This window comes from Myotis daubentonii, chromosome 16 (genome assembly GCF_963259705.1).
Source record: "Myotis daubentonii chromosome 16, mMyoDau2.1, whole genome shotgun sequence".
Taxonomy (NCBI): Eukaryota; Metazoa; Chordata; class Mammalia; order Chiroptera; family Vespertilionidae; genus Myotis; species Myotis daubentonii.
Window position 1 is genome coordinate 42,579,143 of NC_081855.1, and position 15,819 is coordinate 42,594,961.

The window sequence follows — 15,819 nt, forward strand, 5'->3', positions numbered from 1 at the left end:
GTCCTTTCCCAAGAACCCATTTGGTAACTTGTGTCAGGGAAACACCCCAAACTGGTCATCTGCCCCAAGGTCAAGCTCTTTTAAACCCTGGGTCCTTCTCCCATGGCAGCAAAGAGGACGACACAGGAGAACAGGAGAAGCAGGGGCCTTTATTAGGGTGACACCCCAGGCCTGGGCCTAGGAACGGGCAGAGCAAAGGGCCCTCAGAGCAGGAACCGAGCCCTCCCTGCCTCCATCCCCGCCCCCATCCCACGTTCCTTCCTCCAGCACCCCTTCCCCTGCCCCTGCCTCTGGGAAACGGAGCACCAAGAACTGACAAGCAGGACCCTCCAGGGCCACAGCTTGGAGTGGAGTGCAAGATCCAGGCTTCTTCCTCCCCACAGTGGGCGATCTGGGAGCTCAGTGCATCCTCTGCACCAGGATAAAGGAGGGGTGCTGCTTTGTACCCCAGAACAGAACAAACTCTTGTTCTCTGTGACGGGGGGTGGGGGAGGGTCTTGGGCCTCTAAGATGGACTTAGGAAGAGGTCAGAGGTGAGACCCCCAGGAGTTTCTGACTCCACCTTGCACTTGGAGTGTCTCCACTTGTCCTTCCCAGGGACTCTGGTGCACGGCTCAGAGTCTGGGCCAGGGCGGCTGATAGGCCAGTGGGGACCTGCTCCAAGACATCTGTGGGTTTCAGAGTGAGGGTTTCCCCAACACCAAATTCATCTATATGTACACAGGACAGCACCCCGGTGGCCAGGGAGCAGCTGCTGGGGGCTAGTAGGAGTAGCCACCCTTGGGGCCAAAGGGCTGGGTAGGACCAGCCAGCTCTGGGAGGTAGGCAGGGCTCTCGTCCAAGTGGGACAAAGGGACTGTGTCTTCCTCACTGACCGGCCTGTCAAACTCGGCCTTGAGAGCTGGACGCTGATTGTCCGGGAAGGCCAGAGAGAAGAGGGCCTCAGGCTCGCACACGAACTTGTACACATAACGCTCTCCAGCCACCTGCGGGAAGAGAGGGGCTGGGTCAGTCTAACTCTCTCCAGGTCAATGTTAAGGGTGGGGAATGGGTCTAGGCAGATGTGTGGAGTACATTTCTCTCCATACTCATTCCTCTAAGCAGCCAACTCCCTTCTGGGGTTCACCTCTAATCTCAACCTCTCCATGCTCTGGACTTCTTAATGTTTAGCACTTTTTGGGGATTGTCCACAATTTCTTGTCCCTTCTGACTGGTTCCCTGTCTGTCTGCTCCTACAAACTCCTAAGAATGCTCTTCTGTCCCCCTGCCCCCACCCTCTTGTCCCTGGACCCCTAGCCCTTGACCTTCTGCATGATGCCTTTCTCATAATAGTATCGGAGTGAGCGGCTCAGTTTGTCGTAATTCATGGCGGGCCGGTTCTTCTGGATGCCCCAGAGCCTGGCGACCTGGGGGAACAGGAGAATTTTGGGATGGCGATGCTAGCTCAGCAGAGGAAAAGCGAGAGGCAGGTCAGAGAGAGCACTTGAGATTTTTAGTGCAAAATGCTGAGCTGGTCATGCAAATAAGCAACCAGCTCAAAGACCCTGGTTTGGTAAGAATTCAGGTTAGTGAAAGCAACGATGATGGTGAAGACGCATGTGCCCGTTCCCAGGTTCTCTCATCTCCAGGCCCAAAATCCGTTGGAAGGAGAGGGGGGGAACATCTGAGAGGCCCACCTCCTCAGGCTCTATTAGCTTGAACTCCATCCCCCGGCCCGTCCAGGCAATGAAGTGAGCATTCGTCGGGTCATCGAGCAGGGCCACCAGAAACTGCCACAGCTGCAAGGCACCCCGGCGCTGGTAGGGCGGTCCCTCTCGGAACGCTCCCATCCCTTCCTGCTTGATGTCTCCTGGGGAACACAAGAAACAGAAGTGTAGGGTTTGTGCCTGCGGGTCCCCCAAGCAACCTTCTCTCCCCGGGGTCTTTCCAGGCCCTTTCTCATGAAATGTCATGTGATTCCCAGGTGACACAGTCAGAGGGCACGGACAAAAACCTGCCCCTCTCATGAACAGTCACGTCTCTGACCTTCAAATTTCTCAGGGACGACACAGACATCATCTGGGAATGGTCGCACAGGTTTCTCATAGCCATAGCCTTGAGGAGGAAGTTGGGGGTCACTCAGATCTGGGGGTTCACTGATGAGACCCCAGAGTGTCCAGAGGGATTCCTGGTCAGGAGACCCTCCCCCAACTTGGAGGACTTGGCAGGGAGAGGGGGCTGCCTTACCCATGGTCCCATCACCTGGAGAGGGTCCGGGGAAACCCTCTGTGTGTAGGTACATGGACGCACACCCAGGGACATCTGGGGGTAGAGAAGGAAGGGGGATGTTATAGGTGGCTGGGGTGGAGGTGGGGGCAACAGGCCTACACACACTTAAGAACTTCCTGCCGGCCTGCTTTCCGGTCCTGTTCCCAGCTGCCTGTCTACCACAGTCCCAGGGGAAGTTCACCCAGAGGGGGTGTGAGGCTGGAAGCCTTCGGCTTGAGGGCTGAGCCAGGGGGCAGGGATGGCAGCAGCTGGGGCTGGGTAAAGCTGTTCCACAAGGCCCAGGATTCCAGGGAGCAGCTGTTTCCTGTGAGTTCAGGGGGAGGAGGCAGGGATAGAGATGAACCTCCGGGGAAAGGGTACAGTGTCCATGTCTAAGACTCCCTTGGAATGGGCTAACCTCCGGTCAGCAGGTCAGATTCCCTGCCAGTGTGTTACATGAGGGAGGGAGGGAGGAACCAGTGGAGGAAAGGAGAGTGGGTGGGAGGGAGCGCCTGCATGGATCTGTAACTAGGGAAGAGACAGTGGGCACTGGGCCGGGTTTGTTTTTTTTTTTTTTTTCCCCAGCTCTGACAGCAGAGCACATTCCACTCCATCTGATTCCATTCCATAGGATTGAAACATCCCCACTCCACCTGGAGGAGGAGGTGGTGTGAAGCCACCCATTCAAGCTCCAGCCCCTTCGGCCCTCCACTCCCACCTATGAATGAGATGGTGAAACCTGACACCTCCGGGAGGAGGCGGGAGAGTGGGCTCATTCATGCATCCATTTTGTGAATGGAATTCCTGACTCCTTTCAGAGGAAGCTGAAGGGGGAGGGGCAGGAGTTCAAGGGCAAGTAACATGATCTCCTCCGGTCTACATCCTTTGAAGGTCAGCGGCAAGAGCGTCTCCCTCCTCTTTCCTGCACCTCACTGCCAGGCGTGGCTCAGGCTTATGCCCCGGGGTTGAGGAGAGGTGTGCCCTTCTGGTTCTCACTCAGGCAGCCTGGGGGTTTGTGGTTCATTCCCCTGCCCCTAAAAGACTGTGCATCAGAAAAAGGGAAATTTGAAAGCTCTGGCCAGCTCTGAGCCTATTCTAATGGCTGAATATTTTTCTCATGCAACTTTGCATAGAAACTCAATCGGGGATGGTAACAGTGTAACAAGCCAAGGTTTTCTGGGCCCTTCCTCCCTGAGAAGGGCCTTCCCTGTGCACTTGGGGCTTTGAACTACAGCTATTTATGAATAGAATATGGCTGAGGGCATCTCACTCAGGTCAACACGGGGTGGAACTAGAATTTACAGCAGCCCCTACTTCTGTACCCAGCACTGGCCAAGAGGGTGGAGTTGAACACGTTGTATTAACCCTGAGTCCCAACTGGTAACTATGAACCTGGCTAGTTTCAAGTTCATGTTTCTCTTCATTCAAATCCCTTCGTATTTTTAAAACATAGATTTTTTTTAAATTATTGATTTCAGAGAGAGGAAAGAGGGAGAGAAACATCAATGATGAGAGAGAATCATTGATTGGCTGCCTCCTGCACACCCCAGACTGGGGATTGAGCCAGAATTGGGGATTGTACCCTCATCTCCTGGTTCATGGGTCAACGCTCAACTGATGAGCCACCCTGGGCTCCCTTTGTATTGTTAAGCATCTCTGGGACTGAGAACAACCTATTAATCTTTGTATCCTCTAACTCCACAAATTCATACTCCTCAAACAGTACTGTGGTCTCTACAGGTAATTAAAACCCCAGACACCTGCTAAATAGACATAGAAAACATGTCTTAACTTTCCTATTAAGTCGCATGCTACCCGAGGGTAGGGACCTACATCCCATTTATTTTTTATCTGAATATAAGTTTGCTGATTGAAAAAATGACAATTTTTCTGACTCTATGAAGGAAGTGAATGGGTTGGGTTTGTGAACCAGTAAAAAGATAGGAGGGTAAAGAACTTGGGGAAAGACATTGTGGGGGTTATCATGCCACCCCACCCAGCAATCTCACCCCAGCCCCTCCCACCTGAAATGTCTCTTACCCGAGTCATAGGCGAAGTCCGTCTGCTCTTGTTTGATCACCACCCCCGCCCCTGGGTACCTGTGCCCATTGACCCCACCCTGGCCCATGGCCAGCTGTTCGTACAGGGGGTCAAGGTATTCCTGCTTGAAGCTCTGCTGGGGGTAGGGTGGGCAGGGCTCCGACAGCTGGTGTTGGTAGGGGGTTGGGAGGGGTTCCCGGCCCCCTCCCTGAGAGGATGTGAAGGAGTGGCAAATATCCAAGGGCTGCTGGAAGACGGAGCTGGATATGGGTGGATGGAGAAGGAAGAGAGGATTAGATGAAGCCCTCCTCGGCCTGCCACTCCCAAAGCTGGCCGAGTGGGCTCCAGTGTGGGTGTGGGAACCCATGTCCCTTCCTCCCTACCTCCCCCCACACCAGGTCTCTTAAGGGCGGATGGAGGGCCCTCAGGGACTGAGGGAAAACTGCTGAGATCTCGGCTCCCATTCTGGGAGTCTCCTTACCTATGCTCCCCGAGGTACCCGTGGCCAGGGTGGGGCTGGGAGGTGCCAGAGGATCTCACGAAACTCCGTTGTTCTGCCCGGGGAAAGGGCTGCAGGGGCGACTGTCCGGGGGCACCAGGGGCGGGGGACTTGATGGCGATTTGTCTAGGGGGGTCATAGGCACTGGAGTTGAGGGGGAGACAGGGGTGAGGGGGCAGAGAAGCCAGGCGAGCATCTTTGAACCCTTCACCCACCCCCAGAGAAGTCAGGGCACGGGGATTATAGGAGCAGGAAGAGGACAGGGTGCTGGGAAAGGAATGGCATGAGCCAGAGCCACTGGGCTTCTTCAGATGGTAACAGTCAGTTTGTTTCTTCAGTGGAAACAAACTCGGCCAGCCTTCACACAGCTCCCTCGGACCCCACGCCTGCGTTTCTCATCCTCACTACTCAGAGGATATCCTCACTGTACTGCTCCCTTACAGGAGCTCGGAAATCCTTTCTGTTGTCTCACTTGCATCTCAACTGCTGCCTCTGCTCATGAGTGTGTGACCCCCCCCCCCGCCCCCCAGGGCCGGCCCTCTCACCTGGAATAAAGGCACTGCTCGCCATGGTGGTAGGGGAGTGGCGGCTTCCTGCTGCAGGACAGGGCCGGGTCTGTCCGGGGACTCTGGGGCTCCTCCTTGATCCTGGTGGTGGGGCTGTGGAAAGCTACTGTGGGGTGGGGGGTGGGGGGGGGAGAGCAGGGCAGAGAGTGTCTCAGAAGAGGCAGTAAGAGCTTCCTACACCTGCTCTCTGAGGACCGGCTGGGTGACGGGCACAGCCTCGTCCCTCCTCTGGGTCTCAGTTTGCAGAGTCATAGTCACACACTTTTAAGCAGTTTGGCTACTTACGTTATGTCTAGTTTTCTACATCAGGAAAGTGTCTAATAGTGTCTAATAGTAACCAAAGAAATGGTCTCGAGTTCAACATTTAATGCAACCCCCCGCCCCGCCCCAGGGCAAAACACCTTTTTAGGGGCGAGCACTTTCAACCGAGGGCCTGTGGTTTTCCCAAGCGCCCTGGAAAATTCCAAGGGAGAGAGATGTTTTCCTGTTTGGGGCTGTAAAGAATCTTTCTTTTCTGATGGAGGTTGGGTATTAGCCACTCGCACGTCAGCTGACGAACATGATACACACGCTCCTCATTATCTGTGGAGAACATCGGCCTTTCCTGTAGCCCCTGCTGCGTCCACAAACTGCAGCCACCAGGCGGAGAAGCACAGAGCTGGGTCCGAGCTGGCAGAGTGTGCGGTTCTGTCTTACTGCAGCCGGGTCAAATGCCTACCACCAACCCATCTGTTATCTGCTGTTTCCGATTATGTGTGCCCCGTTCCATGTTATTGGGGAAGACAGTGGAGAGCAAAGTGCCTGGCATTAAATTAAAGTAGGGTTTCTCAACAGCGGCACTACTGACCTTTGGGCCAGAGAATGTTTTGTTGGGGGGGCTATCCTGAGCATTGTAGGGTATTAGTAGCATCCCATGACACTCCCCACTAGGGGCCGGGAGCACCTAGCTCCAGATGTGGCAACCAAAAATGTCTACAGACATTGCTAATGGGTTAGGGGGGGTGCACAAAATAGCTCTCAAGTTGCATGGAAGTAACTTAGGACTGGACCCTGCTGGCCTGGTCCAAGCCTGCCCATTTCAGCAATAAGGAAATGGAGGGTCAGAGAGATGAAGTGTCTGCTCCAAGGTCACCCAGCTAGGATGGAGAAGCCCCCAAGGTCTTCATGTCCCAGTTACTGCCTTGGTCTTTGAGTCCAAACCCAAGAATGGGGAGCCCTGCCCTTCACCCCTTTCTTTAGGAGAGAACAAGTTGATCTTTTGTGATTCTCTGTCCCTGTGACTCATTTCCTGCCCTTCCCCACTCCCCATTCCCTCTACCCAGGGCCCTCTCTACTCACAGTTTTCTGAATGGAAATCAGGAACAAACTGTTCATCACTATCTGGTACCTGAGCTGCGAAGAAGAGAGGTCAAAGGTGAGTCTAGAGTGGGAGGGAGGGTGGGGCCCTGGATGGCAGCCCCTGGGAGATACCATTAAAGCAGCCCAGCAGCTTAGCACCCACCCCAAAAATAAAACAGCCTTCCTAGGAATGAAGGCAACTCCACACCGGGTCCTAGTGCCCTCCATCGCTGGCTCCATTAAGACCCTGGAGGGGAGAGGCTGCAGATGCTCAGAACCTGTCTGAGCAGATTCCAGTCTTTTCCTAGATGCTTTGTCTTTATTCCCTCCATTTTTCTGAAGTGAAGACAGCCCTGCCCCTCAGAGTTTACAAAGCTCTCAAAGCAACAGCAGTCACATGTGGGATGTGCAGGCATTACAAGGAGTGAGATCCTGTGAACTTTGAATCGCAGGGGAGATTCTGAATCTGGGATGGAATCTGCATTTTATACAATCTCCAAGATGAAATCTAGAAATTTAGATCCCAGGAAAAGAGATGGAATGGAGAAAAGAGGGTGGTTGGAACAGGTAAAAAAAAAAAAAAAAAAAAAGGGCTGACAATGGAGAGGAAGAGGCTGGGGACACTGGGAGGTCAGGGCCTCATCCCTTTGATGTGCAGCTAGAAGAGAGAAGGGCTCCCAGGCTTGGAAGTTCTTGAGGAGCATTCCCAGGTGCAGTGGGGGTGGAGCTGGGTTTGGAAATTAGGCAGCAAAACTAAAGTAGAACAGTAGCTCATCCATGGCCTCCAACCTGGACATCTGGGTTGATTTTTTTTTTTTTCCAGTTCTTACCAACTCCTTCAGGTGGGTCTACAGCTGAGTACCTCCCCTGACTCCAGAGTCTTTGCCCAGGTTTGTCCCTCTCTCAAGAATAGATTATAGCAGGAAGGGAAAGGGAAGACACCAAGAAGAACTTCCTGATAGTCCAGGAAGAGAGGGGCTCAAAGGTGAGGTGATAAAACCCCAGGAGATTGCCCTCAGATTAGACAGTGGAGAAGCTGATGGAGAAGACGACCAGAATCAGGAATGGCTGGTAAGGGTGAGGGTCCAAGGGGACGGCTGGAGAACACCCTCCCTCATCCTAGCCTGTACGAATAGACACCCCAGACTCTACTGCTTTGCTCCTGGGCAAAGGCTCCATAGTTGCTTCCTTGGTGATTTCAGCCACAGCCTCGGATCAAAACTCCCTACGTCCACTCTCACCTCCGATCGTCGGTTGTTTGCCACAGAGCTGTCAGGGCAACAGAAGTCAAATCACTTCGCTCTCCTGCTTAAAGTGTGAACCCCAAACTCTTCCCCTCGGCCTCCAGCGCCCCGCGTGGTCTGATGCTGCTTACCTCTTTGACCTGCCTCTGCTGGCCCTTTACTCTCTAGAGCTCTGGCCTCCTTTCAAAGCTCATCAGCTTGATCCCTCTTCCCCAGATCTTTGCCTGCCTGCTTTTTTCTGGCCACTGAAGTTTTAGTTCACTTTGTCACCTCCTCAGAGGTCTTCTCTGACCACCCAGACCAAAGTGGTCCCCCTCCCAGTCCTTTCTCGCATCCGTTTTATTTCTTCCCCAGCACGGTATGGGTCCTTGAACTTACTATGTTCACATGTTTCTTGTCCATCTCTTCTACCAGGAAGTTAAGCTTGCTGAGGGCATGGGGCTTATCTGTCTTTTCATCTGATTCCCCAGTACCCCAGGAATGGGGTCTGGCTCAGAATAGGCACTCAATGCATCATTTGTCAACTTTGTGAATAAAGATAGAATGACCTCTGTCCTCAGGCTGGTGGGAGCCAGGGTGGCAGGCCTGGGAGTAAGAACTGAAGAGATCCTGACCAACCAGCCCTTCCTTCACCTTGAGGGCACCCCCTCTCCACCACCAGGTACCATTAGAGGCAGGTCCTCTGGGGAAAACCCTTCTCACATGGGACACTTGAGGCTGTGGCAGGAAAATTCTTCACCAACTTGCTTTAAATATCATGTTTGGTCTTGAGTGTACGCCACTCTTTAAAACTCAAGTGTTTTATTAAAATAGATGTTTATAGGCAGTTGACTTCTTGACAGAGGGATTGGGTAGAGGGGGTTTAAGAATCAGGAGCCACCAACAGCTAAAGAATTGATGAAACATCAACGTAAAACAATTCTAAAGTGACCAAGTAAGTCAGTGGGACACGAAATCCCTTGGCAAAAACACAAACACACAGGGAGCACACATCTTTTCAGAAGCGCCACTCGGGCGCAAAGGCAACCATTCCCTAACTGGCCTGGATCACGAATCTGGGGACATTGTTAAAACGTGGATTCCAAGCCACCCCCAAGTCTCATTCCAAAGGCCCTGGGTGGGGTCCAGGCATCTTTATTTGTAACAAGTGCCAGTAAGAATGGGCAAGATTGGTGCAAGCCAACATTCATCCACGCTGTGTCCTCTGGCCCAACCACAGGTGGCTGGATGGGGGTAACGGGAGCAGGATGAACAACATTTCCATCCCTGCTACTTGGCAAGGCGGGACCTGAGGACGGGAGGTGGGGGGTGCAGACCATGGGAGGCTGACGCACTAGAGTCCCCTCTGGGGCTTCATTAACTGCTGCTTTCTACTGAGGTAATGGCTGGGGGCATCTCCTACTAACGTCACATGCCAGTTCACATGACAACCCTAGGGTTCATCTTGCCTCGCCTTCTACCCCAGGCCTGAAGATTTGGCCAGGACCTCCTCTCCACAGCAGACCCAGAGGCTGTGTGCCACGCCCAGCACACAGACCACACTCCAGAAGAGGTGGTGCCACCCTCTTCCCAGGGCCAGGAGAAATCAGTGGAGGGAAAAATGGGCTGTGGCATGAACCAGTCCCTGATTGGCCCTTCCCTAGAACACTGGCTTCTCCCAAAGGAATGGGACAGGGCCTCAGTTGCTCAGAAACTGTTAACAAAGAGAGAAATAGGAACAGTAAGCCCTACCCGGTTTGGCTCAGTGGATAGAGCATCAGCCTGTGGACTGAAGGGTCCCGGGTTTGATTCCAGTCAAGGGCATGCACCTCGGTTGCAGGCTCGACCGGGGAGGCAACCAATTGATACATCGATGTTTCTCTCTCTGTCTCCCCCCACCCCCCTACCACTCTCTCTAAAAATCAATGGGAAAATATCCTGGGGTGAGGATTAACAACAACAACAAAAAGAAATAGGAACAGGAACATTTAACATTGCACCTCATGTTCCTGGAGAGCAGGAGATTTCTAATGACCATGTTTGGTCTTGAGTGTATGCCACTCTTTATTTATTTGTTAACTTGGCTGAGTTTTGGCTGCCAAGCCAGTGTGCTAGTGTTCCCCCAACTCCACCCTGGCACTAAGGTTGAGATGATCTGCCCGAGGACATGGCAGGTGATGAAGGATGGGCAAAGTGCCAAGCCAGCAAAATGCCCAAAGAGAGAAATTTAGGGAACATCCTTCTAACAAAGAGGCTGTGCAGGGGGAGGGGGATGGGATGGGGTGGGTAGTAGAAGAGGAGGGGCTTGGGGACTTCCCAAGCAGGGCGCCAGAATGGGAAGGTTAAGCCAGCCAAGCAGCTAATTCCACCTCAGATCAGCCACCCCCCAACACCATGTCAGCCCATCACCATCTCCCCTTCCTAGGGCCCAATCGCAGGATGAAGGGGCCTCTTAAGGAATCCCAGTGGAGAGGCGGGGAGCCACCCCCCAAAGCTTCTGCTCCTCTGTGTCAACGCTGGCCTCAGCTCTCACCCTTACCCTGCACCCACCCTCTGCACTGGAAGGAACCAGTTCTGTACCTATGGAGCAGACATCTGTCCCCAAGAACCTTCTAGAAGAGATGGCGACGGAAATACGTAGAAGGAGGTATTGTAGCTAAAAGACTGGGGGATGGGGTTAACCTCATCTCTCCCCACAGACATGCTAAGGCACTGGCTGGCACACACAGGGATCCACACACACCCTACGTCCTTTTACTTCACAGCAGCACGCGAGTAACACATCCCCCAGGCGCTCCCTTCACACAAAGGGTCCCCTTGGATTTACAAAGACAATGGGGGAAACGGAAGGGCCAGGGGACTGGACACCGCGGAGGGGGATTGAGGGCAGTGACTCTTATGAAAGGGGGAGCAGAGACCCATCTCTGAAAATCTCATAAAAGGTGAGGATCATTCTCTTTCTAGAAAATCCACAATCCTTTTGTGTCTGGCACACCCCAACACTTTACACTGTCAGAGAGCTCAAGGACCCCTGCAATTCATCCGCAGAGCTTCTGGGACACCACAGACCCCAGCCTCACACAAAGGCCATAGATGGCCCAGTCCGTGTTCCTTACAGAGACCCAAGTCCTTGTCCCCGAGCGTTCCCCACAAGCCAGGAAAGCAACTCTGGACCAAAAGCAACACACCTTTTGCTATAACCAGCGCGGCGTGGGCTCAGCCTCCTGAGCCTGCGTTTCCGTACAGCAGCCCGATCCTTTCTCCGGCAACTCAACAGATCGCAGGCACCCCGAAACCAGACATGCCCTCTTAGACTCACTTTATCCCCCTTCGCTCTGTCTAGAAAAACCCCAACCCCAAAGATATCTGAACTGCCTACCCCTACAGAGCCCTACTCACACTCACCCCCAATGATGCCCGGATAGACTCTGAACCCACAATCACATCAGCCTGGATCCAACCTGGGCATCCATTGAATGTTTCACAATCTCCCCCTCCACACATACACATTACAAGGGCCTGCTGCTTCTTTCCCAATTGGGTTTGTAGGGAAAATTCAGGCTGAGGGACGGCGGTTGGACTGCGGCCCCCATTCCTAAGGATGCGCCCCATTTCTGGCAAGTTTCCAAAGGGGCTAGTCCCTCCCTGCCACCCCAAAGCTCCCCCTGGGCTGCAGGGGTCACTGACCTGGTGGGAAGAGGCAGGAGAGGAGGCTGGGGTGGTGCTGGGGTGGTGCAGGGGGACAGGGCCCCGGCAGCTGCATCTGTCTCCACAGAGAGAATGAGAAGGAGCAAGCGGCCTCAGCATCCCCCCCCTCAGGCCTGGCCATCCATCGCCAGCTGGGAACCTGAGCTGCTCCCTCAGAAGGAAGAAGAGGGAACCGAGGAGATCCCAGCGCCCCCCCCACCCTCCGTCTTACGATCCCCACCCCCACCTCCCCACCCACTGGATTTAAATGAACAGAGACTTGCAGGACAGCAGCATGTAGCACACACACTGACTGTCACACTGACACATGCACATAGACACACGTACAGTCCCTAGACCCCCACCGCCAAGGGGTGGGGCTTCCAAGGTTGAGAGAAGATGAGAACATTTTCCTCTCCTTCCCATTCCAACCCAGGCACAAATGGACCAGCTGCTGCCAAAATGCCAACCTCTGAGCCCACTCCCCGATCACAGCCCTGGGAGCTGCCCACTGTGGGGAGCGCTGGGACCCTCAACTGACAGACAAGGAGCCTGGTGAGCCAGACTGAACTCAGGCGCTGGGAAAGGAAGTCTTTGAGAGACGTGGAAACTGACACCTCTGCGTTCTTCAGCTTCAGCCCAGCTCCGGAACCTCGGGAGGAGGATGGGCAGCCCGGGCATGGCTCTGCCCGCAGCTCGCAGCGGGGCACCCAGGGCTTACGCACAGTGCCCCAGAACCCCCAAGCCCCTCCAGCACTCGAGTCGCCAGTGAGCCACGAATTCCACAAAATGTTTCCAGCACTTGCTCTATGCTAAATACTCATTCTGTAACATATATAATTTTGGGGGATACCACAGTGGTCAGGACAGATCCAGTCTCACTCCAAGGATCTAATCAGGAATCTTTCCTTCCTACACCAAGCTTTTATAGAGGGTTCCAGAGGAGCAGGGTTTGAGCTTAAAAAAAAAAAATCACCAAGGATACCCAGGTGGAGGGCTGGGGAGAGTCTAAAGAAGAGAAAAGCCTTCGAAAAGGTTTCTTGGTTTTCAGAGAGTTAAAATAAAGGGACCCTAAGATGGGGGTGTTAACCCTTCCTTCTGAGACCAAAACCATTCGCCTCCTACCTGCAGCCCCACCAGCGACACCCTCAGGCCCCACCAAAACACACCGATGACTCCAACCAGGAGACACCACCCCAACACTTCCCCACTGAACCAAGGCCCAGCTCCCCACTGGCACACAAGTGGGGGCATTTGCCTGGGGTAGAGGAATTCAGGAGGGAAGGAGGAGGCTCAGTTGCCATCAGAATGACAATTAAGGCTATTAGGGGAAGGGGGGAGCTCAAAGCCCTCTTTGACAAAGTGCTGCAAAAAAGAATTATTTAAACGTTTGTTGTTCTTTTGGCTCAGACAAAATTGTTTGGCACTGGGAGTTGGGAAGCAGAGAAACCAAGAGTTTAGGTAAAAACCAATGTTTTGGCAACTCCTGAAGATACGTCACAAATTAATTGCTCTTTCTCCTCATCTTCCTGTTCCTCGAACCCCTCCCCACAACACCCCAACACACACCTCAGCCTGGTGGTTGCTGCCAAACAAACTTTGCAAATGAAAATTTCAACCAGGAAAACGGGCCTGGGGCCAAGTTCCATTCAAATAAGCAAATACCCCACACAATGGTCTGATTCATCCCCAGGCCTAGTTACACAAGCCCGGCTGGGGTAGAGAAAATAAATATCAATATAAGTGTCCATGCTGGGCACTGGGGACCGCAGGAAGGCCGGGGCCTTGGGGAGGGGGCTTGCAGAGCTTCTGCGGCCGGGGAGAGAGGAAGTGGGCTGGGTTCGAATAGCGGGGTTGAGAGCACCCCCCACCCCAGTAATGGAAAAGGTCATAAACTACTCACCTTCAGCGAGCCACGTCTCCTGGAAGTGACTTAGATCCTGGAAGAGATCTGAGGGGTGAATAATGGAATTGGAGAAGGTGAGGTGGAGGTGATGGTGAGGGAGGGAGCCCCAGCGAGCCCGGCGACCCCCCTTGGGGTGGCAGGGGCCAAGAATGATCAGCGTCCCTAGGAGGGCGAGTCTTTTTGGCAAAAGGGTGGGGGCTCCAGGATCGGTCCTTTGAGGGTGTGTGGTGGGGAGGGTAGCGTTTCTCTCTCCGGCTCTTTACCTTCCGAGTCGGGGGGCGGCAGGGAGCCGGGGTCCATGAGTTTCCCCTGCGGGACCATCAGCGCTTCGCGCGAGCTCCCATTTCCGGGAGATTTCTACCGGGAAGGAGAAGAATGCCCCTTAATCACCCTGAGGCCGGCTGGTCTAGGGGGTGGGACGGGGTTCTCGGGGTGATTCAGGGGCCGGGCAACCCTGGACCCCCTGGGGCCTGGGGGAAGGGGCTGTGGGGCGAGGTGCAGGCGGGGGCGGGCGTGGAGGCAGGCGCGGCGCTCACGCTGCAGAAGGTGTAGGGCACTTGCTGGTCCAAGTATCCGCCTTTCATCCTCCGCTCCATCCGGCCGCTCCCTCCGGCCGCGAGGCCCGGGCCCCGCGCGGGGGCAGAGACCTGGGAGGGGGGGGCTGCGTTCGCACACCGTCCAGGGAAAGCAGCGGGGTGGGGTGGGTCAGGGCGACGGGGAGGGGACCGTCCCCAGGCTCTGGGTCCGACGGCAAAACTTCTCCGACTCACTCAGGCGATGGTGGGGTTTCGTTTGCTGAGCTCTGAGCGCCGTCACCACTCCCCTCCCGCCAACGGAGGTCCCACCTGCTCCCGGGAGCCGGGCTCGCCGTGTCGGCTGCGTTCTGCAGCCCTGATCTACCCAGGCTCGGTTACATAAGACGTGTGTGTAGTGTGTGTGTGTGTGTGTGTGTGTGTGTGTGTGTGCTCGCGCGCGGAGGAGCGGGCAAGGCGCGCACCATTCGCACGCCCACAACTCCCGCGCCCCCTCCAACCCTGAATTTCAGCGCCTCCCACCCCCGCCCTGGAATCTGCGGAGGTGGCGGTGAGTGTGGGGTGTGTTGAAGGCGAGGCGGGGAATCACGGGCACTCTCCCTCCCTCTTCCTCCCTCAGCCTCACCTGAGGCCGGGGCTTCTGTGCTGGAGACGCAGGGGGTCCTGAGCATGCTCTGGGGCGGCAGCGAGGCCGCGGGGCTAGGCCGGAGCGCGGCGGCCCGGGCCTCGGGTCCCCAGCGCACGAGCTAGTTTTCCGGGCGCGGAGGACAGTTGTGTGCCCGGGGGAGCCGCCGATTGGTGCATTTCCCTTGCCTCGGCCCAGGCTCTCTCCCCCCTGCCCCCCCAACCCCGTTCCCTTTGTTTCATTGACTTTTGTGAATGAAACCCCAGGGCCGGGCACGCCCGCCAATCCGGAGACTCGCTTGGCCAAGCCGAGGGGCGGAGTTTCCCAGTCGCGGGGGCCAATCAGAAAGCAGGGGCTGCTTCCTGGCTTCATTCACTGCTTGGGCTCTCATTCATAAAAAAATAAACTCGCGGCCGGAGTTCATTCAGAAAGAGCTGGGAGGAAAAGAGGGACGCTGAGGACTCCGTGGCTTCTCTGAGGGGCTCGGCGGTGGCCCTGGGTCCGAGGCTCAGCGAGCTCCTCCGGCTGGCGTCTCCATGCGTCTCTGTGCATCTGCATGTACGTGGGAGTGTGAACATGTCTGTGTATGCGCCCTGGGGCGAGGTGAGCGGACTTGTGTGCCCAGAGGAACCATAATAACTAGCGTTCATGAAACGCTCCTCTTCCACGTGCTCATTTCATTCCCATAACCTGGCGCAGTGGCTCTATAGTCTCCATTTTACAGAGATTGAAAATGAACACCCAGAGAGGGGCGGTGACTTGGCTGAGGTCGCTCAGCTGCTGGGGTTTATGGTTCCCCATCGCCCACGTTCTCCTGTACAGCCCTTTGAGGCCACAGTTAAATGAATTAAAGCTACGTGACAACAACGAATACACAGTAGGCACTCAGTAAATGTAAGCGGGCATGGAATCCAGGCTTTTCCTCAAGGGTCTGTGTTCTGCAGAGCAGTTGTGTGACCCACTTTCTAGTAATTGCAGCAGAGGCCCCAGCTTGGACCTCTGAAAGGACAGCTCCTCTCAGCCATCTTTCCTCTTACAGACAGGCGGTATTAAGGAGCAAAAGCCCAAAGGATCTGATGATCTGGGGGGGGAGGACTGATTTCAGTTCTAGCCAAAAAACTGGTCATTATCTCTGTCACCTCATTTATTCTCTTG

At 54.8% G+C, this 15,819-nt stretch overlaps 1 protein-coding gene across 11 annotated transcripts; it reads right to left on the reverse strand.

Annotated features, from left to right (window-relative positions):
• Nucleotides 1-129: 129 nt before the first annotated feature.
• On the reverse strand, nucleotides 130-14,882 carry ETV4 (ETS variant transcription factor 4). 11 transcript variants are annotated; one of them, XM_059670298.1, is made up of 13 exons: nucleotides 14,665-14,880; nucleotides 14,043-14,153; nucleotides 13,770-13,863; nucleotides 13,504-13,551; nucleotides 6,691-6,744; nucleotides 5,332-5,455; nucleotides 4,769-4,930; nucleotides 4,288-4,547; nucleotides 2,227-2,301; nucleotides 2,026-2,094; nucleotides 1,677-1,849; nucleotides 1,305-1,406; nucleotides 130-986 (listed from the first exon to the last, which is right to left on the reverse strand). In XM_059670298.1, exons 2-13 carry the CDS (start codon nucleotides 14,100-14,102, stop codon nucleotides 762-764), a joined length of 1,446 nt encoding a protein of 481 aa, XP_059526281.1. In that variant the 5' UTR covers nucleotides 14,103-14,153; nucleotides 14,665-14,880; the 3' UTR covers nucleotides 130-761. The 11 variants fall into 11 exon arrangements, with proteins under 11 accessions (XP_059526281.1, XP_059526283.1, XP_059526282.1 ...); XM_059670300.1 differs by having other exon boundaries at nucleotides 4,769-4,912; nucleotides 5,332-5,458; XM_059670299.1 differs by having other exon boundaries at nucleotides 2,242-2,301; nucleotides 5,332-5,458.
• Between the last annotated feature and the right edge of the window lie 937 nt (nucleotides 14,883-15,819).